The sequence below is a fragment of the Athene noctua genome, chromosome 3 (assembly GCF_965140245.1).
Source record: "Athene noctua chromosome 3, bAthNoc1.hap1.1, whole genome shotgun sequence".
Taxonomy (NCBI): domain Eukaryota; kingdom Metazoa; phylum Chordata; class Aves; order Strigiformes; family Strigidae; genus Athene; species Athene noctua.
The window spans coordinates 88,349,416-88,376,733 of NC_134039.1; the positions used below are offsets into that span (position 1 = coordinate 88,349,416).

At 52.3% G+C, this 27,318-nt stretch overlaps 1 protein-coding gene across 11 annotated transcripts in view; it reads right to left on the minus strand.

The window, feature by feature from the left end:
- The window catches only part of SHANK3 (SH3 and multiple ankyrin repeat domains 3), a 351,907-nt gene that overhangs the window by 261,805 nt on the left and 62,784 nt on the right, over nt 1–27,318 (minus strand). For 9 of the 11 annotated variants that reach the window (XM_074903628.1, XM_074903627.1, XM_074903631.1 and 6 more), the window contains 4 exons: nt 16,515–16,623; nt 1,693–1,844; nt 1,251–1,418; nt 108–224 (listed from right to left, as the gene is read on the minus strand). The exons of 1 other annotated variant lie outside the window; for it this stretch is intronic. In XM_074903628.1, coding sequence (XP_074759729.1) covers nt 108–224; nt 1,251–1,418; nt 1,693–1,844; nt 16,515–16,623 — 546 coding nt within the window. The remainder of the gene's footprint in view (nt 1–107; nt 225–1,250; nt 1,419–1,692; nt 1,845–16,514; nt 16,624–27,318) is intronic. One more of the 11 variants, XM_074903637.1, reaches the window with a different exon arrangement.

The window sequence follows — 27,318 nt, forward strand, 5'->3', positions numbered from 1 at the left end:
AACAGCCATGGGGTGTTCCAGCCCCATGCTGTGCTCTCTCTATCTCAGGCAGGCTCGTGCCCCATCTACACTTTCTTGTTCTCATGCCCCAGCCCCCACGGGTGTACCTGGTTGTAGAGAGCACAAATGTGCAGAGCGGTGTTTCCTGAGGCGTTCTGTGCAGTCATATCAGCTCCGTAGAAGAGAAGATGCTCCAGGTGCTGAACATGGCCATAGCGACATGCCTGCTCGAAAAGCAAAACGGAAAAAAGAAATAGAAAAAAAAAAATCAGGAGCAGCAGGAAGATGTTAAATCCCATAACATCCTCTGCTGGATTCATCCACACTAGAATAGTTGAATTGGGCTGGAACTGTAACCTGGCAAGTCCCGTTAATGTGCACACAGACACACTGCTGCTCCTTACAGCAACAGACACCCAGCTGCTGATGGGACAAATTACCTCCAGATCAACTGCAAATTTTGGATCAGCATCACACTGGTACCAAGGCCTCCTCCCGACTGTTTGCTGTCTCAGTATAATTATCTGCTGAAAAGAAGCCCCAAAGCACACGCAGGCAAAGAGGACGACAACGGCCCCACGTCTCTAGTGAACTGGTGGGTGTTTTCCTCTACGTTTGGTCCATCTTGGGACCAGCAGTCCTCAAAGATCTGCCAGGGCAAGGGAGGATAGAGGACGCCGATGGAGATCACACACACACATCTCTTGTTTTTCCATTCTCGTCCTTGGCCATGCCAGTACTCATCCACCTTGCAGGGGGCTGATGGCTGGGTGCTTCAGGAGGCTACGGGCCCAAAGACAACCACCTGCCCCCGCCACGGCCCAAGACACGGGGACTCCAGGCAGAGCGTCCCTTCTCCCAAAGGGTCTCAGGTCTTGAAGCAAAAAGCCAGTTTGGGTCCCCTCAACCCTCGCCCATCTCTTCCCTACACCAAGTCCACTGGTCAATGTATAAAAGGGGTCAGACACAACGGTGCTTTGGAACCAGGATGCCTCGGGCGTGGGACTGAGATCCCAGAGCGCTGTCCTCTGAGCAGTCACAATGTGGGGAGGATCCCAGACACCCCTGACCAAGGCCAGAAGAAAAGAGCCTGAGCACGGGCCTGGGATGGCAGCCAGAGCTGGCACGGCACGTTGAAGCCCTCCAGGCAGCAGCCTGGCCCCTGTGCTGGCCCTGCCCGCCAGCAGAGCTCCGCTGGCAGCACCCGAGGGAAGGGAAGGGACCGGAGCCCATCCCGCCGTCTGTCCCACCTGGTGGATCTCCTGCCAGCCGTTCTCGTCCACGCAGCCCAGTCGGGCGTAGTCGTGCAGCAGCAGCTCGCAGCAGTAGGGATCCCCCCCCACCATGGCACTGTGGTACAGGGGGGTCAGCCCCCGGCTGTCTTTGTAGTCCGGGGAGGCACCCAGGTCCAGCAGCGTCTGTAAGAGAAGCGCCTGCCTCGCTCTGCAGCTTCGGACCAAAACCCACGGGGGTCCGGGGCTGCTCCGGCCATGGCGCCAGGCAGTGCCACCTCGTCCTCCCCCCACGGCCGCCATGACCAGGGCCACGCGTTTGAGACGGGCCGTGCTCCCCGACAGCAGCGCGAGAGACGCTTTGGCCCAGGGAGGGCACAACCCTGCCAGGCCTGGATGGGGTGGGAGCAGGAGCCGGGGGGGATGGGGGGCGCAGGGCTGGGGGCTCCCCCCGACTCACCAGCAGCGCCGCGTGGTTGCGGCACCGGACGGCCTTGTGCAGAGCCGTCATCCCCTCCCGCGTCCGGAAATCCAGGTGCGCTCCCCCGTTGCGCAGGGCCTTGATCATCTCGGCGCTGAGCTCCAGCTGCGCGGCCGCGGTCAGGGGACACTCTGCAGAGCCCCCAGGGGAGAGAGACGGGTGAGAACCGCGGGGCTCCCACCCCTCGACGGGCCCCGCCGCCTCTCGCTCGGCCACTTCTCATCTCCAGCAGAGCGGCAGCTCCCGCTCCCCTCGAGGCTGCTGCACCAAACCCCCCCGGGCCCCCGCCCCGCGCAGAGCAGGCGCCTTCCCGCACCGCTGTGCAGGGCCCGAGGGGCAGAGCTGCCCCGGCTCCTGCTGGGCGCGGAGGAGAGCCCGGCGGGGGAGCGGGACCAAGGGGCCGTTAATGAACCAGGGCTATAACGAAGCTGCTGGCTCTGACGCTGCAGGAAAGCGAGTGTCTGGACACACTATTTAAACAAAGGGCAGAAGAAGGGGGTGAAAATCAGTATCCTCGTCCCATTTCTCCCCGCAGCCAGGCGGGGTGGAGAGGGGCTGCCGTTTTGGGGGGAGACGCCCAGCTCAGCACCGCAGCCCCACCGCCAGCACCCGCAGAGCTGTCCTGAGCTCCTCCACACGCGGCCGGCCCGCAGCCGGCCCTCACCGCCCCACGGCGCCAGCAGCACGCTCCGAAAGTGAAACGCTCACCCCCAATGGGAGGAAGGTCCCTGCGACCCCCCCTCACCCTGAGGAGCCCAGCTGGTTGCACAGCAGAGCCTGCACAGACTCAGTCCCAGCTCCAACCAGGATCAGTCCCGACTCCCAGGACTGCCCAGCACACAGGACTTGCTCAACTTAGGGATATAATTTGAGCAGGTGTCCAGCTCTTGGCTGGGACAGAGTTAATTTTCTTCTTAGTAGCTGGTACTGTATTTTGGATTTAGTGTGAGAATAACATTGATAACACCCAGATGTTTCAGCTGTTGCTGAGTGGCGCTTATCCTAAGTCAAGGACTTTTCAGATTCCCATGCTCTGCCAGCGAGGAGGTGCTCAAGACGCTGGGAGGGAGCACGGCCAGAACTAGCCAAAGGGCTATTCCATCCACAGGATGTCACGCCCAGTACATAAACTGGGGAGAGTCGGCCAGGAGGTGCCAATCGCTGCGGCAGGCCTGGCTGGGCACCACCAGCAATCCTGCATCACTTGTATTTCTTGGGTTTTACTTCTATCTCTTTTTGTTATCTTCCTTTTCGTTACTTTTTTTTTTTCTCAACCTTTTTTTGGTTATTAAACTGTTCTTATCTTGACCCAGGAGTTTTACTTCTTTCTTTTTCCAATCCTTCTCCTCATCCCACCGGAGCAGAGAGGAGTCAGCAAGCGGCTGTGTGGTGCCCAGTTGCCAGTTGGGCTTAAGCCATGACAACAGGCAACAGAACGACTACAGAAATCCCCCTCAGCAGTCCTGCCCCACCGAGCCACCCCCCAGCCCCACGGCACCCTCTGTGGGAGCAGGAGCCCCAGGCAATGCCCCGAAATGCAGACGGGCACCTTTGTGCCACAGGGCAAAGCCTCTTTGGCCAGGAGCAGCTGCACCCTCCCCCAGGCCCGGGCCCAGCCTGACGGGGCTGGCAAGCAGAAGTACAGCTTGCCCAGCCCGCACGGAGGAGGGTGGAGGGGCCCTCCCTGCGCGGGGGCCACCGTGCTGACACAGGCTGGGGGGTTCTGCCCTACCCTGACGGTGTTCGGGAGATCTGGGCTGCAGGAGGACCGTGCTCACTAATCACAGGCTGATGCGGTAGCACCAAGGGCAAAAAAAGTCCTCTGATAGCAGTAAAGTCTCCTTCAGAGACAGAATGTTCTTCTGAACATTCTGATTATAATTAATTTGTTTCTTCAGAGTGTAATATTACAAAGAAAAAAAGTAGGTCTTCTCTCTCAAACAGATCCCTAGGTCTTTCCATCCAAATTCCCGGTGCCACAAATGGAGCAATGTGGACACCAGCTAAATAAGATACTATCAGCTAGAAACACAGTTGTGTATTTTTTGGAAAGGTATCTAATTTGCACATAAATTAAAATCTCTCAATTTATAGAAGTAACTGTTTAAATGAGAATAATGGTTTGAGATACAAATAAAAAAGAATGCAAATATTCATTTTAGAGCATTGCTGTTAGCAAAACTTTTAAATGAGATGATAGTTAGGGGTCAGATGAGGTTCTGTGGCTTTGCTAAAACTCTGGGTGTTCTGCTACATGACACCAGTATAGAAAATGAAGATTACTGCAGACTGTTGTTGGGAGGATTAGAGATGAGTTCACCAGTAAGAGGAATCACCAGTAAACGAGAAAGTTACAGCTGGGTCTCCCAAGGACCTGTCCTCAGCTCAAAGCTGCCAATCATTTTTAACAACAATCTGGAAGAAAATAGGAAGCGATCTCTAGGAAATTTCACACCCACACACACTGTTGCTGTATCTGGCCAAGTCAACAGTTCAGTGAATAAAACGGCTCCTGCATGCGTTGCCCAATGCCAGACCTGAGCAGGGGACTGGCGCGGCGCTTCCCCGCGCAGAATGAGGGGGCACGACGGTCATTACCCTTGCACCAAGGTGCGCTACGTGGGGACGTGAGGGCGTCACGCGGCCAGCACCCCACCCCAGGACAAGCACCGGGAACGCTTCCCTCGCTCCGCCACAGCCGCGAGGACAAGGGTTTGCTGGAGGGCGACCGGCAAGGGCCTGCGGCCCTGCGTGAGCGCGAGCCGGGCACAGCCCCTGGCAGAGCCGGGCCGGGGCAGCCCGGGAGCCCGGGGAAGCACCACCCCTCGCCGCCACGGGCAGGCGGCCACGCTGCTGGCATGGTGCCCCCCAGGAGGCTCTCGGGGTGACGAGAGGAGGGGTCCGCGGAGGCACCGCAGTGGTTTTCCTGCTCTTCCACTGCAGGGGATGGGCGTGGGGACAGGGAGTCCTGACTCGCACCCCCCCTGCGCACCGAGGGGATGAAGAGCAGGCGCCTGTGGGTGAGCAGCTGCAGGTGAGCTCCTGGGGCAGCAGAGCCCTCCTCCTCCTCGCCACCCCAACGAAGCCGCCTGCCGCGCAGTCCCCGCTCCCGCAGCCCAGCTCTTCCGCTGGGGCCACCCCCAGACGAGGGCCGAGGGAAGCTGGAGAGGGGAGGCTGGTGAAGCTGTGGTCCTTCAAAGACCATATTCCGTGCCAAATACCATTGGTTTAACTTCTGTTATTAGCACTGACTTTCAGTAACCGCCTTTTCACTTTAATTTCTATAAAATCTCTTCCTTATTTATGGTTATTTTTGAGTACACATACTTGGTCCTTGCAGTGCGATATGAACTCAGACTGCCAAAAACATCAGGCTGCGCCTATGAAGTCTCCTCATCAGTCCCTACTTCCATTTCCTCATGCAGCTAAATCACCAGCCTTTTTTCAATATCTCAATTTAAATGAGATGAACCTTTCAAAGAAGCAAAAGATGCAGAAAGCAACCTTCAAATCTTCCTTTAGTCTCAGTTATTAATATGGCAGATTCAATTGAAAAATCCACGCTGTTATCTTGAATCCTGAAGACTGAGAAAGCCCCGAACAGGGCATTTCAAGATGCACTGAATGAACTGCAGCTAACAATTTGTTTACTAAATCTAATCACTATCTAATCTAGGATTTTAGTGATTACACTGTTAATTCTTAAAAACACGCATATCCAGATATATGCTTAAAGTAATTAACTAATAAGGGCACAAGATCCGTTGCAGCACACAGGAACCAGCAGGACAAGGCACTGCACGTTGCAGAGTGTAAGAAACCGGTTAACGGGCACAAGGAGGAGCGGGGGCTGGACTCTGCCCATCTCCACCTGATGCCCGCGGACACTCTGACCTGCTCAGGCCGCTCCAGGGCACCTGATCCCTGACGGGGCTGAGATTAACCTCTGCAGCCAAAATCTGCAACAGCAAATCAGGGCCAGCAGAGCTGTACACGGGAGCACCACGGCGGGGAGGAACAGCAGCCTGGGGAGGGAGCGGTGACATGGTCCGCATCCAAAAAGCTGCAAGTGGGTCTGTTCGTTTAACAGGCAGGTCACAGGGACGCAGAGGTGGGGAGGGGACGGCTTCTGGCAGGGTTTCCTCGCGCACCCTTGGATCCAGCAGCCTGCCCGGCGAGAGCGGCACGGGGCTGGGCACCGCGCCCACAGCATGCGGCGCGGGCAGCTGGAGCACCAGCACAGCTCACAGAACCTCCTTTCTACTCCACTTAAAGGGGTGTTTTCTCTATGTTCTTGTCTTGCAACTGTTTTCTCTTTGTCCTGCTAAAAGAAGCTGAGGGTGAAAAGCACTGTTGATGTTTTAATTGCAGACAAGGCATTCTGGCAATCCTCAGGCTGGTCACCCCTGGGAGAGGAACAAACCCGAACAGGCTGCGTTGTGGAATAAAACATCTGAGCTTCCAGAACGGGACTGAGATCCCCCATTCCTGCCACCGCAGCCGTCTGGGCTCAGGATGATGTGTTATCCACACACCCCCCAGAAGCCGGCAGCAAAGAGACAACTAGAGAGGACGGTCACCGAGTCACAGGGTGTGGATGCTCCTCCACAGCCTCGCAGAAGAAACAAACTGCGGAGGCTCCTCACACTCGGGGGGTGTCAGGAGAACCAGAATTCATGTGGCAAGGCAAAGACAGTGAGGGACGGCGAGAAGCCTCAGAGAGTGCTCCAACACGAGCAGGATCAACCTCTACGCTCCGATACCAGAATTAAAAATCTGTTACTCCACGACGTGATTTATCATTTAGGACAAGGAAGGATTTCTGTTCAAGTTGACATGACAACAGGCTTGACATGACAGTTTTCACACAAGCTCCTGGAGAGGAGGGTCACTGCCACGCAGTGTTCTGATACAGACGCACATGCTCAGTAACCGAAGCATCTGCCATGACAAACACCACCGACAAGGAGAAGCTGGTGGTAGCGTTTTTCAGCTGTAGGTGTAAACATTACAAGATGACATTTCATCTCCAGCTTCAGCTGAATGCAAACATATCATTTTTCATTAATCTCCAGTTGCACATTCCATTCAAAGAGCTGCTACCAGTTTGCTTAAAAAAAAAGGTTTAAAGCAACTGGATTAACAGATTTTAAACTGAGAAGGATGATAACTTTACAAACCACGAGCCGCTGGAGTTTCATTCAGTGTTTCCAACATCTAACCACAACTGCTGGCTGAACGAGCAATTTCAGCTACTAAAACGGAAAGCAACAAAAAATATATCATCTATGAGTGTGAGTTGTTCAGGCTGTTAACCAAGTAATCGCGCGCACGTACCCTGAACACCCCAGCCAGCAGCCACTGTGGGTCCAGCGCGGCCGGAGCTCCCCGCGCCTGGGGCACAGGGCTTCTTTCCTATCAGTAAGCAGGAGGTTGAGAAAGCGCCGTCACGCACAGCAAGTATCTCTCCCCAATTACTTATTCCTGCTGCTATTTGTCCTCACATCGTCCTGGGCCACAGTCCATACTGCTGCACACCGCCAAGCACGCTTCTTCGCAAACGCTGTGATTTCCTCTCCCAGGTGCCAGCCTATGTTAAATATTGAGGACTGCCTTTCTCTTTTCTACATGCTAAACTATCGCTTGGGCTTGGGTCTAATTTTAGAATAAGGGTAACTTCAAGTCTTTTTTTTTTCTTTTTACACCCTTAAGATGTACCTACAGGAAGCAACTGTGAGATTTTTCTTTTAATCTTTTTCAAAGACAGTTAAACTTTCCTAGAATATCTTCCCAGCAATCCTGCAGCACTGAAGCATGGACGCGGCTTTTCTCTGCCCTCTCGCCCCAGTCTGGGGAAGGGGAACACACGCTGTGCTTCAGCTGCCTTGGTGCAGCTTAAAACCCCTCCCAAAAGCAGCTTAAATGAAGCTCCCAGGCTCCAGGCTGAAGAGGCTGGGACGCTGCCATTGGCTCTGCTGTGAGGATGGCACCACAAAGCACAAAACATTTTATGGTGCACCCAGTGTTACTCCAAGTCCATTAACTGGATTTAATTCTGCAGAAGACCCTTTCTCCGAGCAGGGGCATCCAGGCTGCCCTGGGGACCTCCCTGCACACTCCTCAGGAGAACCCAGCACCACACCCGCACAGCCGAGGCACGAGGGACCCTGGGGTGACTGAGCTGCAAACCCATCGCCGTCCCCAGCAAGCCTAGCACCGACCTCAGAAACACAAATGGGCCACGCTAACAGCAGGGAAGAGAAACGTTTCCCTCCTAACGGGGACAGCTTGGATGACAAGTCCCGGAGCGTGGCTGCTGCGTGTCCTGGGGAGAGGAGGAGCAGCATGTGCGGGAAAGAGAAACCGAGAGTGAGAGCAGGTATTCTGGTGGCCCAGATGAACTGGGCTAATGTGCATCATCCTCCTCATCTGCAACACAGATATATCTCTTCTGGACGGCTAGAATTTAAACCTCAGGCATGGTTATATGACTTCTCTCCTTTAAAAGAAATAGTTCATGAGCAAGGCGAGACCTCTGCTTTCTGGAAAACCTAGCAGGCTGCAGATAAGACTACTAATTTCCCTGTGTTGAATAGGATCATGGAAAAATAGCCCACACATCATTTCTGCAGGGTATTTTTTTCCCCAGGTCAAGAGAAGTAGAAGAAAAGGTTACAGAAACTGAGAGGAAGATGAATCATTTTTCTCAGGGATCTACACTGCAAAGTCTTTGTGACAGTAACACTGCATTCGCTGCCTCAAAAGTCAGCAGAGCAGTTACAGACTGCCTTCGGACGGGGATGAAGGGAATGGAACGCTTGTGTTGCACAGGAGTGGATGAAGAAAAAAGCTTTAGTTATTGCAGGGATGAATTCATAAAACCTCAAGGGTTTGGGTTTCCCCCCTCCACTTTTGTATGAGGAAGAATATATACTGTTTATAATTATCCAAGCTGCTGAAGACCTGGCCACACAGAAAAGAGCGTTTGGTGTCAGGGCCTATTTGCAATATCCCTGGTAGACTCATCCCTAGAGACACAGCAGATGAAAGAGCATTGCTAACAGCAGTGCTGCTCTGCCTAAAAGGAGTGGATTTACTACAGTGATTTTGTAAAGGATGGCCGAGAAGTTAAGAATAGCACTTATGCACTGCAGCTTTTTCTATCTTTGCTAAATACCAAGCACTGGAAATAACATCATTTACTTATTCCTTCTCTTGAGATCTTAGTTGAACACCTGCCCATGGTCCCATCAATTTACTGATAAACCTGAAAGCTCTGGGTTAAAAACTCAGTACAGGAAGTATTCCCAATCAAGGGAAGAACAAGGTTTGCAAACAATCCAGGAGAGAAGAGGCTCCACTTGGCAGCAAAGTGGCCTTTTCTCTCCCCCCACACAGCACCACTGCAGCTCCTCACAGGAGACACAGAGTAGCAGGCAAGAAAACTTTACGACCTTTAGGAAAGAGAGCGTTTCCTCCCTGTGTCTGTATCCTCCTTAATGTCAGGTTTCAGCAGATTCCCACATCCGAGAGCCCTGAGAGCAAATGAAAAAGGCAGCTCCTACAAACCCCTCGGGTTCTGTCCAGAACTGTGAGCACAGAAGCCAGTTCTTGAAGTAGCTCAGCCTTGGCAGAATCGAAGCCCAACCCACCAAGGGTCTTCCCCGTTCTGGAAGAGGGTATCAAGTATTAATACTCTCCTTTCTCTCTATACCCTTTCTCTGCTTCCACAGAGACTGGCAAGGAGATAGTATCCCACAAGAAGATTTCACTGGCTCCATCCTCAGCAACTCCCTCCCTGCCTGGGTTTCCTGTGCCTGGCAAGTCCCAGGTCCTCCCCAGCCTGGGCCGCCTCTGATTAACCGCGGGGGCTGCACACACTCACTTCAGCAGACCTCCTGTGTCGCCCACTGAACATAAAACTACACAGCAAAATAATCTTCCATCCATTACCCTTGGCTTAGCTAACAGGAACAGGGCAGGAAGGACACCGAACGATTACATTTTTACTTTACCGATCACCAAAATAAAACACTATCCCGCACAGACGTACATTTCTTTTCTCCCAGGACAAGATGGTACAAAAAAGGATCACAACTGACACACATCAATCATACTGCTTAACACACTCCCATAAAGGGCAGGATGAGAACTTGCAGCAGCAAGCAACAAAATCTGAGAAAAATAATCCAGTCTCTCTCTGCCCAATACCCTAAAGTTCAGATTAAAATGCACCAGGCTCTTAACAACAACAAAAAAGCACTGATAGGAAACAGGGAGAGGCCTCTGGTTAAAGGAGTCAGCACAAAGCTGCAGCACCTGCACACCACGAACTGCTGTGGGGTTTTCTACACTGAGCTACCACTGCTGGCTTCTTGTAGTGATCAGCATTACAAAAGAGGCACCACTGATAACACTAAGACCTTTATCAGGAGGTAGAGACACAAGTGTCCTTTCTAATCTTGCCTTTCCTTATGGGTTTACAGACAGAACTGTAACCTAAGGCTCCATCCATATGTGCTGCCATGGTACAAATATTTACTTTTAAAAATGGAAAATAAAGCTAGACCAAAGAATAGCTCCAAGAAACTTATTTTGATAAAACAGCTATTTGTTAAGCCTATTCCAAACCAACTTTGAGATATTCATATTAAAATCACTGTCTACAGAGCTTTGTGCAGCCTTTAAAATTCATACCATAAATTACCTCAATGCAATGCTACATGGGAACACTCTGGAGGCTTGTTAAAATATCCTCTTCCAACTGCAATTGTGCTGGTTGAAGAGGTTGCCTCCCCCAGCCTTCCCCCACTGCTTGTCACTACCCGACACTTGGAGGGCCTCCACCCCAGCGTGCTGGCTCAGCTCTTCGCAGGAGTCTCGCCTAACATTTTTTAGTAAAAAGGAGACACTTTTTTCCCCAAAATTTGGGTTAATTGCATAATTAGGTACTTGAGATGACTGATTTATCTTCTCACAGAGGAACCGAAGGGAGGCAGGTTGGAGCCAGAAGTCCATGATAAACTCCAGAAACTTCTCTTTGATGGGAGTTGCTGCCCGAGGTCCAGCGCATGGAGAGGGTGGCACCAGGACACGCAACGCCCCAAGGGCTCTCGGCTCCGTCCCCAGAGCAGCCCTGCAGGTGAGGAAACATGCAGCAGAGCTGGAGACAACCACAGCCAACAGGGCCCCTGTCCTTGGGGAGTCTATCTGGAAGAACCTCATTTAAGGAGTCCGAGGTCTCGCCGCTGTCAGCCAGGGCTCCTGCACGATCCCCCCAAGCACTGCCAAGTGCCGAGGGACGATGACAGTGACACACACCCCGGCACAGCCCTGTGAGGACACGGCAGAGAGCAGAGCTGCTCGCCTTCCACTGTGTCACGGTCACAACGCCACACACGGGCAGCACCAAACCGTACCAGGACGGCTGACTGCTGGTGCTGTCACAGGACCCCACGGTCCCCAGTGCGGCGCTCTGCCACACAGGGCCCCCACCTCCTCTTTGGCCTTCATCCCACAGCTCAGGAAAATCCCATTTAGTGAACAAGTCCATTGAAAACTGCCAAAGAAGAGTTTCATAGGGAATGTGGTTTCTTCTTTTTGGACGTGGATCTATTCCAGCTGCACGAGTGGAAGAGCTGTGCCAATCTGGAGGCACGACACTCTCCTTTCTACAGAGGGGAAGAACCAGTCCTGCAGATGAAGTGTGATCTGGTGACAAATGGGGGATAGGGATCAGAAGCCCACATCACACCATGGTGCCACATCTGAAATATGAACACTTAGGAGAGACCAGCTGGAGCCAGGAGCCAGCCCTCGAGGCAGCCCAGGGAGAAGGATCTGCAGGGAGGGAACAGGGGATCCCTCAGATCAGCAGAGTGCCAAGATGGGCAACACAACAGGAGCAGCATGATCAACATCATCAGCACCTCAGCAAGGAACCCTCTGGGAGGAGCAAGCAGTTACTACAGAAACACCCACGTCCAAAGCAGAGCAAGCTGGTACATCAGAGCGGTGCAGGAGGGAGTCTGAGGGGGTTTGCTTTCCTAGTCTAACTCTGGGTTCATTGCTATTATGGCCAGAAGTGAAATAGTTAAAAAAAGACAAATGTATTTTATTTTCTATGATTACTCTTTGCTTTCAGTAAAGCCACCAGCTCGTATTTTATACAAAGATTTGTGAGAGGCTCAGGGCCAGAGGAGCATCTCTAAGAAAGGCTGTTCTAAGAAAGACAGCGGACTGTCTCCCCCGAGCCCAAGCCCAAGGGCTGAGGTCCAGCCTGCACACACAATGGGAGCAAACCTGAGGACGTTGGGTTTGGGGAACACCAGCCCATTCTGGAGGGTTCTCAGGGAACCACACTCCCCCGAGGTGAGATAATGATCTTGGCTGAGAAACAGGTAGAGTGGCTGGGAAGATGTTAAGCCAAGAATACAAGTGAAATGATTCCAAAGAGAGAAACGCAGCACAAATGCACCATGTCAGAAGTAATTAAGATCATCTGACAAAGACTGTGAGGAAGATTTGTTTTTTCTTCCTCTTTGCTCAATTCAAAATGCTAGGAGGCTGGATAACAAGAAAAAGGATGTGGACTGCTTTCACTGGTAATAAGAATTGTGATATAATTGTCATTACTGAAATCTACAGACGATGACACCATTTTAGAATATTAAGGATATTCTCTGCTTGTTACAAAAATGAGAAAGCACTGAGTGGGCAAAGAGGACCAAAGAAAAAGTTTACATTAAAATCACATCATCTATTGTGTGGCCACTGATTGCTCAGAACAGGACTCTGAATGCCTGTGGATTAGTGTCTGAAGCAGTAAGTTAAAACGTCCTTCACAAGATTTTGTTGCAGACCACTAACTGAAAAAAAAAAAAAAAAAAAAAAAAGCATTAACTTCTGAGTGTTTATCTCCAAGTCGCATAAATCAACATTTGCACTATCAGAGCAACTTCAACTTGAACAAAAATGCTGGGTGTCCCATCCAACAAGCAATAAAATATAATTTCATATTCTAAAAAGGAGAAACCTGATCACTTTTCTATACTGTTTCACTCCAGCATAAGGGAATGCCACTTTGGATCTCAATGTAAGGAATAAAAATCTGCTAAATATTTGACCGCTATCTAGTCAACTAGGGATGACGTGGGAAGAAGAAAGTCACAACTAACCAGGTGAACATCTGATGCCTCCTAAGGGAATCCCTGCAAGAAATTAGATTAGGTAGACAATCATAGGAAGTGTGTGTGTGTGTGTGTGTGTGTGTGTGTGTGTGTGTGTGTAAAATTAAAAAGTAAAAGGTGACTGGGGAGCCCTGAAGAACAATTTCTGTGTGACCCAGAACTACAACTCCATAAATCAAGGAGGAGAGCTGCTGCCACGTGCCCCTCCAGGTCAGCAGTGAAGTGACAGGGGCAGTTACAGAGACAACCCTGACAGCGGGCCGTGATGACAGAGACAGTGGTCACTATGAACTGAAGATTAGAGAATGAAGAATAATAACAGGAACAAATCACACAGGAGTAAAGAAATCCACATTTGGCCCGTCCAGGGACCATCAGAGAGGGGTTTTGCTGCTGTTGTTTAGATTTCATAAGACTGCAGCAACTTCCCAGCCCCTGTGCAAGCCAGTCAGTCTCTAGACAGACAGTCTAAAACTGCTAATAAATACAGCCAGCAAAATGACCAATCATTTATTTTTCACTTTGCTGCTGTGGAAATGCATTATTTTCCTTTCTGTTACCAAGTAAGGACTTTGGGCATGAGCTACCTGAGATTGAATAAATTATTTATATCTAGTGAATGTTGTAAATCATCCTCCTTATCTTCTCCCTGAAGATCTTCCTGGTCCAAAAAGTTTCATTTTAATATATTTTGAAATATCAAGACATTCAAAAAGACCCTAAGAAAAGCAGTGTCAGGCCAATGTTCAAAAAGGGGCAAGTAAAACGATCCATGAAACTACAAGTCAGGAGAATAACACTGATCCTGGGAAAACACTGGGGGAATTGATTTGGAATTTAATTGACACAGCATTAAAGAATGCCTGTATTATTAATATCACCCCATCAAGCTTTACAGTAAATAGGTCTTCCTACTCAAACGTAATCCCCGTCCTTGGTAAATCCCAAGCCTGGCTGATGCTGACAGCTGTACTGATGGGAGCTCCTGCCTGGCTGAGTCCTGCAGGACATGGAAAAGGAGCCGGATCAGGTGTCAGTCGGGCATATTCCAGAGGAACAAAACTCCAGGGGAAGAGCAGCAGCCAGAGCAGACCCTGGGGCATGTGGCCACCCACACGGCGCTGAAGAGGCTCTGCAGGGTGTTGGACTTGCCCCTACTCTAGATCCTCCTCAATTATCCCGAAGCAAACGCAAATCTCGGGTCGGATTTGTCGATGCCACAAGGCCTGGCAGGGCGCTAGGAGCAGCCAGGGCCGGGGGTCCCAGAGCCAGGAACGAGAGACACGGACACCCTGCGAGAGGCCTTTGAGAGAGCCCCGTCGCGGGGGGACGTGCTGCCCCGGCGGCTGCACCCCACGGCCACGGCCCTGCAAAGTGCTCCTGCCTGGGCGCCAGCGGGCAGCGACCTGGGCAAGGGCTGCGCCTGCCGCGAGGAGTGGGGCAGGGAGCAGGCTGCCCGGTGCCGCTCCTGAGAAACCTCTTGAAAATGGAGCAGTGACACACAGCCACAAAAATGACAGGAAAACTGGAGAAAATACCTTCAGATGAAAGACCGGAGGAGTTTGGCCTCTCTCTAATTAAGGAAAGGAAGATTGAATGTTGACTTGATTACCATGTATAAATACCTTCATGTGAAGACATACCAGGTACTAAAGTGCTCTTTAATCTGGGAGATAAAGTATAACGACAGCTGGAAGCTGAAGCACACAAATTTAAATGAGATAGGAATTTTAAGCAGTGAGGGTGATTAACCAAATAACGACGGAAAGGCACAGATCTTCTGTCCCCTGAATCAAGATTGATGACTTTCTGGAAAACATGTTTAAGCTTTGCTTAGGGAACACACACACACAGGGAGGGTGAAGAGCATCCTGCAAGACACAGGAGGTCACGGCGGACGGTACAATAGCTCCATCTGGTCTTAAATTCCAGGAGCCCATGAATACTGAACAGCAGTTTTATGCCATTCTTACATATTCACAAAACAGATTGTAAAGCAAGCAGTAATGAAGTGATCCTGCACAAGAATTAGAACTCCAGAAGTGAGGTGTCCAAGACCCCATCCTCTCCAACAGCCTACCGGCACATCTCACCGCACCCACTCTGGTTTTGCCCTCGGTTCTGGACCGGATCCAAACAACTCTCTGGGTCAGGTGTTTTTCCTTCCTCCCCCTCTGTATCTAACACATCTTTTCAGTATGCGAGAGCCTGCACCCCCAAGCCTCTACCCTTCAGTGAAATAACATCTGGGTTCAAACCCTATCAGATCCAAAACTCACAGCATCTTTTCAAGCAGCACACTGCATTCTGCAATGCAATACACCCTGGAAAGCTGAATCAGCTGTAGAAGAGTGGAGGACTTTCTTTATAAGGAAAGATCCCTCCAAGTGCTTGTACAGACTTGGGCAAAAACAAAAAAACCACATGGAGCTGTGCTGTTTGGACCCGCTCCGGGGCAGGCAGTGATCGTGCTTGCATGCTATCAGCTATTTTTCATGAGCAGTTGTTCATCATGATGCTCTGATAGGTTCACTGTGGCTACACCAGCAAATTAAACATTCCTGGGCGCTGTTCAAATGGTTCTTGCCAGAGTTTGGCTGCACCAGCTGTCACCTTCCCAGTTCAGGAGCTGGCAGAGGCCGTTCCCAAAGGGCAGCTCGGAGGCAGCCACGTTATCTGAGAGGATATAAGAGAGGTTAATAGTGTGAACGACAGCACGCTCTGACACCTGATTTCAGGGCTGAAAAAGGGTCTGGACACACTAAATTTCCAAGCACAGAGGTAGCCAGCATTTCAGAAACAACCTGAAAAAAATCACCCAACTGAACCAGAAACACAGAAAGTCAATCATCAGATTGGAGTCTGCTCATGGGTTGGAAATGTGCCCATGATTCACACATAGAAGTCCAACTCTTGAATAAATATTAATAAGATGCATTAAACCAGGAACAACAAAAGCCATAACTCCTCTCTCAGAACAAAACTATGAGGCTTCACAGCAGAGGAAATGGGGAGAGTTCCTCCCTCACAGCCCCATCTGCCAGGAGCCTGCAGACAGCCCAACAGCCAGTGCTCCGTGACCAGACTTCTCTGGGGTGAATTTTGCTCACACAGATAAAGAAAAAGAAAAGAAAAAACAAAATCGAGGAAACCAGAGGCCAAGATTTTATTTTCTTGACCTCCAAAATACTTCTTAGATCTTCTGACTGGTTCATGAAGAGATCCTCAGGCCGCAGTTTGCATTCACCCAACTTGCTGGTCCCAGAGACAACCTCATCCTCCCCAGAATCCCACTGAAAGATGCACGGCCCCACAGCTCTTTCATTTTACACTGTACTCCCAGACCCCATCTCTTTCCCACACACACATCATCACCCCCAAGAGCCTTCTGTAATTTCATGCCCCCAAGACCCAAGTATCATAAGAAGACATGCTACTGAGAAGTTCAGTTTACATCCCTGTGTTCCAAACCCCGCAACTTCAGATGATATAACATTTGCTACACCCCTCAAAAACAACCACTCCCCCAAATTCCCGCTGTGACCCCCCCCAGACACCTTATCCCCCAGCACTGCTTTGACACCCTCCCCCCTCTGGAGAAGCCAGTCTCACCTCCAGTATCCGGATCATGGAAGTTGGGGTCCAGTCCCTTCTCCAGCAGCCTGCACACCTTCTCCGCATTTAGCATCTGCACGTACTCCATGAACTTCTTCAGATTTGCCTGCAGTCGTGACACCCCAGGAAAACACAACACACAGTGTTAACACCCAGGGTGAAGACAGAAGCCACCAGAGGAGCATCCCCATTCCGGAGACCCAAGGCACCCCTCGAGAGCCACGGGGCAGCACCCACCAGAAGCCAGGGCACCCACGGGTAGGCCGCACTCGGGATGGCACACGGTCCTGCCGTGCCTCTCCTCAAGCCCGGGATTGCCGGATCAGCCCACGGGAACAGTCCAGGGCCGCCGGCCGCCGCCCGCTGCCCCGCAAGGCCCTTTCTGCCCGTCGCACCACGGCGGCACCAGCGCCTCGAGAGGCTCCGAACCTCGTGTGCCCGGCGCCAGCTGCGGAAGGTGCTGTGCCCCAGCACCGGTGAAGCGTGCGGCCCCGGGCCTCTCCACGCCCCGCCGCAAGGCCACGCGCGCTGCCCCGTGTCCCAAACTCGCTGTGAGGGCCCATCGCCCGCCGACCTTACAACGCTCCGGCGGCAGGAGCGAGCGGCGCACACACCCACCTCTGCCGCAGGGCACAGCCGCCACGCCGCCTGCCCCGAAACTCTGCTTCACTCTTGGTGTAACTTTCTATCCTCAGCCAAAGACTAAATCTTGTTCTCCCGAGAGGACTGAGTGCCCAAAAGACTCTCCTTTAAGTCTGCCTGGCTGACTGTGTCAGGGCTTTTTTTCCCTTCGTTCTCTTTTGGATAGCTCTACTTGATGAATACATTATTCCATTAAATTTCTAGACTCTAGAAGCTGCAACTCCGCCAGGCAGGCAATACTTGGATGGACGAGTGTGAAAACACTCATCTCACACACATTTCCAGTCCAGATTTTCAGACCTTTGATTGCGGGTTGGCTGGGTTTTTTTGAGTTTATTTTAATCAAACCTTGCAGTAGCCAGCTTTAGTAGAGGCACTCGAGAAGTGTCTGACGCAGCAGAAATACTGTGCAATTAGCTGAGGGGAAGTCTCTGGGAAAAGCTCTAACCAACCGGTCACACCACAGCCAACGGTCAGGGATGTGCTCTGGCTCCTGTGAGCCACCGGTGGCACTGCTGGCTGAACGTGTCTGAGCAGAGCAAACCCAGTGAAAAAACTCAGGTTTCAACATTTTCCCCTAATTTGACACAGAAAAATTATGAAGCAAAAATTTATGAAGCAAAATGAGTTCCAAAGTGCTTCACTTCAAATTTCATTTTGAAGATTTCCAGTCAAAAATAGAAAAATTCTGAAAATACCAAACAGGATGCAGAAACATGTCCGACTATTCGAAGGCCTCCTAAACAAAATTTCATCACATATTTTGCGTAATATTTATTTTGTCAACATTTCATTTTCTAGGGGGAAAACTTAATGCTTTCAGAACCACTTCTACAGAGGAGCCTGCAAACCCCCAAAACTTGGGCCCCACAAGTTCATTTGTGCTATTCCTCTGGCATGCTGAGGAGACCGTGGTAAGAAGTCAGACAGAAAATATCACCAAGACAAAACCTTCCAAGGATGAGACAAATTAATGCTGGGCTGTGAACCTGATTCTGTGGGCTAAGTCTGCAGAACCAAGCCTAAAACATATAGCACATTTCTTCTGAAGTCAGCACCATGGAGCCATGCCATAAACCAGCCAGGTCACGTATTTAAAATTACATAGCTGTTTGGGTGCACTACCCCCTGCAACGTTACTCCATCTCAGCAGCTAATGAGCTCGGGCACAACCCCACCGCAGCCCAGCTCCACTGCACCCGTGCCGGCTTGACCCGCTCGCTCTGGCTGTCTGCGGCCACACGCAGACACGTGCGGAGATGCCAACGCCACAGGAACACCCGAGAGAACACACAAAGCCATAAACACACAAGGTTTCCCCCTGTAGCACCCCAGGGACAACAGGGCAGTAAGGCAAGACAAGAAGAGCAGGGATTCACCGGGACGGATGCCCCTGCTGATGCCCGGGTGCGGAGCTTGGCTCATCCCGACCACCCTGCCCGTCCCCGGGTGCTCCCTCACATCCCCCGAGACCGCAGCAGTCAGGGGACAGACCCAAGGCAGCTGTGGGACAGAGCACACGAGCAAGGAGAAACCCCTCAGAGTAAAAAAGGGTTGAGTCCCCCACACCGGGAGGTGCTGGGAATGTCTACGCACAGTATAAGCGATTCCCACAGCACCAACGCTCTTATGAGCGAGGCGAGAGGGCAACTGGCATCAACCACAGCAGGGCACAAGCACTGGTCTTTTTGGGTGGCAAGACACTGCCCTGACCCTCGCTTCTTGCTGCTATTTCTCCCCCAGATCCCCTCTCGCCTCAGAAACAACTGAAAGCAAAATCCACCTCCTGCTCCAGTATCCCTTCAGCTACTGCAGAAGTACAGAAACACTGAAGGAAATCACAGCTGCCTGCCAGCAATAGCACAGACGGGACTTGACAACTCCAGCAACCGCCTCCAGGATGCCATCCCAAAATGCCTCTTCCCAACCATCACCCAATTGCGCAGATTTAACCCTGTTCCTTCCACTCCCGTGCGTCCCTGCGCCCCTCCTCCTCCCAGCAGCACCCGACGCCAGCCCGACCCAAGAGACGATGCTCCACGCGTGGCCCCACCAAACCATCGGCAAGGCCAGTCCCACCCAGAACCTGCCCGGCGGCGGCAGGACACGGAGGCGCGGCCGAGGAGACCCCCCGGCCCATCCCTGACAGCGCCGCCTCCCCAAGCCCCGGGGACGGGGCAGCGCTCACGCGCTCCAAGGGCAAACCCCGCGCCTCAGCGCAGCCACAGCGGCTCGCGGCCACCCCACTTCTCTGCTCCTACCAGACACACCCCAGGCGCTAGCCTGAAGTTCTGCCAGAGACTCCCGTTTACAACCCCAGAAACATATCGTGCCCAGACCAGCAGCACCCAGAGGCAGGTGGAGGCCTGAAAAAACTGGAGGCCAAACAGGGTTCGGAGGCCAAAAAGCTGTTGCAGTGCAGAGGGGAAGTAGAGGCCACAGAAAATGGAGGCTGGAAAGGGCTGGGAGGCCAGAAAACAGTGGAGGCCAAAAAGGGGTTGCAGGCTGGAAGGCAAGTAGAGGCCAAAAAAATGGAGGGCAGAGATGGATGGGAGGCTGAAAAGGCGCAGGAGGCTGAAAAGGGGGGGGGGTAAGTAGAGGCCAGAAAAAAGCAGAGGCCAAAAAGGGGTAGGAGGCCAAGGAACAGTGGGAGGCTGAAAAGGAGTGAGAGACCCCAGCAGCACTGGGCTTGTTTCTATTTCTAGCTTTCTAGGTGCTCAGGAATTGAAAACATTTTTTTGACAGTAGGAAGGTGATCCACTCTGTCACTCTTTCAATGGCACTTTTTATATTTAGAAAGGAAACCGAATAGAAAGTCTGTGAGCAAAAGGAGGTTGCAGAGGGAGGCACCCTCAGTCTGGGATCCGCACGCTGCAGGTGCCTGTTGGCCACACCGGGCCCCTGCACCGCGAGGCAGTAACAGCTCCACACAGTCTCCCTCTGGGGGAAATCAACTACTACCCTGCATTTCCAGATGAACGAAGAAGGTTCTCGATTTGGTCTCGAACCAAATCCACAGCGATGCTTCAAAACTAATTTTATAATAACCAGTTAATTTTTACATAGAAAAATATCCTCTTCCCATCAGTTTGTAGCTGCCCGCCTGCTCTGCAGTGTGCTCCAGATGTGCAGCTCGGAGCCCACATTAAGAGGCTGCTGCAATTCACACCCTTAACGCTATGGGGAGAGGGTAGGACAGCAGCACGGTGATTTCTGATCCCCTCTGGGAACAACGAAAATGCCAAAGAAAACGGAGAATACAGATAACGAAAAAGACCATTCACTTGAGGCATAATGTTACAGCATTACAAGAATCCCACACCCAGGATTTAGGTGACAGCCTTGCTGCACCTACAAACCAACCTGAATTAAGGCATAGCAAGGAAAGAGACAGAAAAAAAGGAAAACTAAAAAGACCACAACCTACATGGTGTCTCTGGTCAGGCTCACAGCCCAGCCTGACTGAGCTGTGTCTGTGCAGCGGAGGCATGAGCTGAGGCAGGAGACACAGCCCAGGAGTGGCCTCACCACCGGCGCTTCACTGCCGAAAGACGACGGGTTTGGACCCGCGTTGGGGCACCACAGCCGCAAGCAGAGCGACCGCAGTGACTCCACCGCGGGCAGCGGGAGCAGCAGCGTGGACCTGCGGAGCGGCCCAACGCCTCCCATCACCAGGCAGTCTTCAGCTTCTTATTCTTTACCAACAGAGAGGTATATAATTAGCTCAGTTAAGCTGTTTTCCAGAAAAAAGTTAGGGAAAAACACGTTTCATTCAAGTTCAGTATTTCTGTGACCACAGAGAGTGTGAGACCACCATTTTTATGCACAAATCCTGGGGAGGCAGCCTGCTGCTTCCCAGATAGTGCTACACCAATAGCCAGATCTGGGAAATAACATAAATGGGATCAGATAAAATAAGAGGAAATTGCTAATGGGGCATCCTGGTGTTTTGCCGATTATCAGGCCTAGCATGAAGGACACAGCCAGCATCAAGATGAACCAACACCCAAACTGTACGTGACACAAAAGGGTCAGTACGTGGGTGATCGCTGGGGGTACAAGTCACTCAGGTTATACATAGTCAACATCAATCCCACTGACCCCAACAACGACACCGCACAACCAGCAATGGGGGCAATAAACAGTGAAATGCAGTCTCCCATAGAAGGGACAGGAGACAACCAGGTCAACAAGCCAAATGCATAAAACCAAGGAAGCCACATCATAAATCCCTACAGCGCCCACATTTACAAAAGCCAGACCTGCCTGGAGCCCAGTCCCAGGGAGGCAGGAGGTCCTTCCCCAGCAGGGAACTCTGCCCAGGGCATCCCCCTCACACACAGACACTGCCCCTCCTGCCAGGGGTCCCAGCTGTTCTCCCTGCTGGGACCCCTGACCTTGGGTTACTCACTGCGGGACCCCTGGGGCTCGTTCACCCAATGGCTCTGGCTGCCAGGCCAGAGCACCCTGGGGGGAGCCTAAAGGGAAACTCACCCCCCTTGGGAAGGGCTGGGGGAATCACCCACATGTCAGCCTTAATTTGGGGTTGGAGGTGAAACCCCAGCATTTCAGAGGGGCACTATACGCTTGAAACCACTGCATCAGGATCCAGGGACCCTCTTCCTTGGAGGCATCTCACACATCTTGCCTTCGCAGCCCCACAACAATTTGGTTCTGGCTTTGATGTTTTCACTTAAGGTTTCAGTTACGCTAAAGGTATCTCCCATCTTAAAAATGCACCAGTTCAACTCGAGCTTGCAGCATGGCAGCTGACACAAATGTCTGTATTTACAAGCATTTATAAAAATGTATTGGTTAAGTGACTTCTGCCAATAGACATGAATTGCAGCATGCTTTTTTCATTCAGAATCAGAAGCAAAACATACTCAGCTTTTGAAATCAACTCAAACACTACGAATATGTCACAGCCATGTCCCTTGCTGGGCACTTTATATCCAATTTTCACAATGAAGCAAATGCTGGTATTTACATTCTTCCATGTCAGTTTTTCAGCTTACGCTGCAGAGGAAAGCCTTCTGATCTGATTGTTTTCCATTTAAATTTAGATAGAATATTTTCCTTATTATTTGGACTGATTCACTCAAAGCTGAAAGGAGATTTGAGAACTGAGAAAGTAAGGAAACTTGTTCTCCTCCCCTAATCTATGAATAAAACCCTGGTGGGAAAGGAATGAGATCTCATTATTCTAAGAACCTGAGGGATTTGGGGCCAGGTTTTCAAATGTATTAAGGTGAGTAGACATGAAGAGAGAGAGCAAATGTCAGACTCCCACTGAAATCAAGGGAAGCTAAGCAGATGCCTAAACCGCTTAGGCAATTTTGAAATCTCACTAGATACTTGCTTATTTTCTGGCACTTAAATACCTTTGAGAATGCGTGATGAGAACCACTCATGCAAACCAAATCTTCCTTTGTTTAAAAGATCAGTCAGCTTTAAATACAAAAGATATGTACTTATAAATTCACTTTTTGTCTTCTGTGTCCAGTACCTTCAAGCAAAATTTATTTAAGTTATAAAGACACAATTTGAAACATTGTTTTGCTTTAATTTTAATTGAATTTCAGCTTTCATCCAAATGCAGTCTGATACAAATCAAAAGAATAAAAAAATAATCAGAAGCTAGTAAAGGCATGGCATCCCATTTCCTATATGCAAAAAATAAAACCTAAATGTGTCTATATAAAGCTGTCTGTATTTATATAAAGCTTAAACAAAACACTCATAACGGATCTTCCTGTGAGCAAAAGCACCATATTTCATGTGAAGATTATGGTGGTTTGCAAGTCAGTCTGTTTGACTGGCTCTAGTAAGGAGAGAAGCAAGCCTTCTCTGGGGAGGAAAATCCCCCACGACCCAAGAAAAACTCCTGCAAGTAAAAGTAAAGCTCAGAGTAAGACTCCACCTTGCTTTTCACAGGGTGTTTTCCCAGGTGCCTTCGCACAAGAGGCACAGCCCGGGCAGGGGTCAGGGCCAGGGGCTGCGGGACCCCCTTGCCCCAGCATCAGCACCAACGAGGGCTTCAAGGAAACCGTGACAGAGCTGAGCTCCCACCTCCAGCACCGCCTGCCTGCTACCTGGGAACCCTTCGGGGAGCAGCCCCTGTCTTTGGCACCTTCTTTCCTGTGGGTAAAGCCGCACTGCTCCCCGAGGAGGAGGAGGATCCTCACAAGAAGAGATGGGCACCAAGGCCTGGGTCTGCCCTGACCCTTTGGGCCACTGCCCGAACCATGGCTCCAGTGCTTCAGCTCAGGTCACGCACCATTACCCAAACACCCGCCTCAGCAGGGGACTCCTGAGCTTGAGGCACTTTTCCTTGTTTACAAGAGGGAGAAGGAGATTCGGGCCAGGAGAGCGCCCAGGGACGGGGCGCAGCTCCAGCCACCCAGCTGGCAGCCGCCGCGCCCCAGTCCATTATCCTCCACTAGCACCAAACCGCAAGAAAAATCAACACCCTCCAGAAAAGAAAAGCTCATTGAGAGGAAACTGGTGCGAGGGAACAAGCTTCTCCCTCTTGAATCAAATTGAAAGAAAATAAATGAGATATTCTTCTTGCAGAGAAATGATTCTGTCACTTGCTATTCACCGCGGGCTGGGTGCTGGGGGAGCCAACCGCAGGCACCCGGCTCGGGTGCTCTGCAGGAGCGGAGAGACAACACACCCCCTTCACACCAAGCACATGCTGATGTTTCCAGCAATTTCAGTATCAAGGGAAGAGTAATCTCTTCTCAGGGCCCTGTCCTGCTCCAAACAGCAGCCAGAATTAAGACAAACCATCCACCCTCCAGCGCGTGGCGGGTGCCGCAGGGTCGCAGGCCCTGGAGGAGGCTGGAGAAGCCCGACCTCCTCCTCGCAGCAGCTCTATGACGAGCTCCTGCTCAGGCCGTCAGGCAGCAGCACACGGACACCTCATCGATTCCCACAGAAACGGCAAATAATCGATTTCACGACACACCACAGGAAGGTTTTAACCACTGCCTCAGAGGCTGGCTCAGAGCGTCGCCACTCCTGCCTGCAGCACCCCTGGCCCCGCAGAGGCCCCGCGGGTGGAGGCCGAGCCCTCGCGGAGGGCCAGGGGCAGCCCCCACCATCCTGCCCCCGGGACACCCCGCTCTGCCTCCGGACACCCCTCCTGCCCCCTCCGCCCGGACGCTGCCGGGGTGTACGGGCTTTGGCCGGCAGCTGCATCTCTTCGCAGCGGCTGGTCTGGGGCCGCGGTTCGGATCTGTGCTGAACCCGGGGGTGACACCACCGGCTGTGTCGGCTGTGGCCAAGCAGCACTCGCACAGCACCGAGGGCTGTTCCGCTCCTCGCCCCGCCCCGCCAGCAAGCCGCTCTGGGGGCACAGGGAGAGGGCAGCGGCCACAGCCGGGACAGCTGCCCCACTGACTGGGGGGTGTCCCAGACCGTAGGACGTCGTGCTCAGCGATAAACCCCGGCGAAGGAGCAGGAAGGGGGGACATCTGGAGTGATGGCGTTTGTCCTCCAGGTCACTGTGACAGGGATGGAGCCCCGCTGCCCTGGGGATGGCTGACGGGAAGCAGCCAATGAACTCCTTGGTTTGCTTTGCCTGTGCATGCAGCTTCTGCTTCACCTGTTAACTGTCCTTATCTCAACCCACCAGTTTTTTTAGTTTACCCTTCTGTTTCTCTCCAAAGACACACTGAAATCCGGGTCGCTGTTACCAGAGAAGGATGGTGGGCCAGATGGGCTGCGGTCACCCAGGGCAGCCTTGGCATGCTCTCAGCCATTAGATCCTGCTGTCCTGCCCTTCCTTCCTTCGTTTGTCTGGGCAGAGAAGGAGAAGTCAGAGACAAGCGAGAAGTCTCCTGTAGCTGAGAGGCAGGATGGGCCTCGTTTGTGCCCAGCATTAACATGCCAGTTGACGAGGTCCAATGCATTTCTTGCTGTAGAGGGGTGATGGCACTGATGGCAGTGAAAAACAGCAAACAAGACACCACCCTGTTCTCCATCCTCCGGTCTCGAGTCCTTGTCCCAGTCTTGATCGCCTTCAGCCACTATCAACACAGAACCCTCCTCCGGCCCGGCCGAGCGCCAGCCCTCCAGCCCTCCACCCCTCACACGCACGGGCACACACGGCCGCTCCCACACCCGCTCCCGCGGCCCGTCTCTCCCCGAGGTCCTTCACAGCCTGCGTCAGCTCCCTTCCGCTGCCTCCTCCCAGCATCGCCGTAGCCATGGCACTCGCTCCCCTCGTCCAGGTGCTCCTCGGGCAAGGACGTCCCCCCGTCCCGCCACTCCACAGGGCAGCGCCCCCGTCCCCTCCCTGCCAACCCCAACAGGAAAGGCAGCGACAGTCCCACTGCAGACCTGCCGCGGGTGTTGCCCACCACGCTGACTCCTTCTCTCTGCTTCGTCACCCTCGGGCTGCCTGTGACCCCGCCTGCACCCCCCCAGCCCACGCCGGGGCTGCAGCTCTCCTGTAAGTAGAGTTTGCAACTCGAGAGGATCGAGAGGATCGCCGCCTGCGGCCAGCGCCTCTGGCTCTGCGCTAAGGTCAGTCATCTACAACAGTAATGGCACACACGCTCCTGATAATTACTTTAAGTGTGTTTGAAGTGTGTTGCTTCTTTCCCCTTCAGGGTGGTAATATCCCAAGTCTCTTGGCAGCACAGTGTCCTTTGTGGACATTTTGGTAAATGCCAAGATTTTTCTGCACAGATTTTCGTTTATAAGCACAATGGGATTGCCCTTTTCTAATACACACTTTTTGCACTCCCATTTCTAAATGGTCTACTGCAATTCAGTGGGAAAAATATCTCTAAGAAATGTCACTGCCTGCAGATCCCACGAGGCACAAGGGACTGAGGCTGATTGATTGACTGATTTTACCAAGTCACTTTGTTATTGCTAGCAGTACAAGAAAACAGTTTCCCCACTTCTTCGAAAAGTCCACTGGCACTCAAAGAAGTTATTTTTATTTTTCTTGGTTTTCATTTTAACGGCAATTAAGAATCAAGGTCATGAAAAGATTCAAGTAGTGTATCCTGCCACTATAATTCAGACTCTAAACTCTGAGCATTTTCATACTTGGCCCTCATTCAGATGAGACCATTACTCACAGGCCTAAAGATTTCGCACATACACAGCCGCAGAAGCAGCCCTACCACCCTGTTAGACCTAAAGCTAATCCTTCACAGCCCTCTATATTACCACATCTGAGAAAAAAAACAGTATTTCACTGCCCAAGTGCTGAGGCATCGCTACAAGGGAAGCCTCAAGCAACATGTAGGGTCTGACCACACCACAGAGCCGTCGCCTCCGTGCACCTGCTTTCTTAGAAAACACCAACCCCGAAATGCCCAGAGAGAGCAGGAACCCCCAGCACCCACCCGACACACAAGCCTGCCCCAGCCGCAGCGGTGGGGGCGCCGGCCGCTCCCCGGGCCGGCCCTGACACCTCCTCACGGCGCGTCCGAGGCGGGAACGAACCCCCCCCGGTCCTGCCGCGCTGCCGGCCCCGAGCACCCCTCCGTGGGCCAGAGGCACAGCGAGAGGCCTGTCCCCCGCGGCCACCGCGGGCAGCAGCAGGCTCGTCGCCCGGGCTCTGCAGTCCCCAGCAGCTTGGGGGTTTTCTCTCTGCTGAGGCAGCCCCACCGCAGAGCAGCCCGCGCCCCGCCGCTCTCGGTCCCCCTCCCGCCCTCAGGGCAGTGCCGGGGGGCTGCACATGGGTGCTCCCCTCACCCTCGCCCAGCAGAACGGCCTCCGGCTGTGCCAGGCGGGGAAGGCAGGCGGGTGCCGGGGCTCAGCGCCGGCATGAGTGCCCGGCCCCGGCCGCCTCCCCCACACCACACCCTGCACCAGCAGCCCCGGGGCAGCCCCAGGGCTCCTCTTCAGCCCCCCCAAGCACCAGCATCCCCTCGATGGAGCCCAAAGGGAGTGGAGATGCAGGATCTCGCTCAGTGCCGTATTTTATCAGCAAGAGAGGGGTTAAAAATAGAAACGTGAATGAAATCTGGTTTTTAAGTAGAAATTAAAGCATGGAGATTAAGTGAACATTTAATAAGGTGCATTTATGGCTACTACACACTTGCAGGGAAAATGCCCAGACACTGCTGCCTGGGTCTCCCCCGCGCAGGCGCCTCCCGCCCTCCCTCCAGAGGCACGGCCTCTCCTGGGC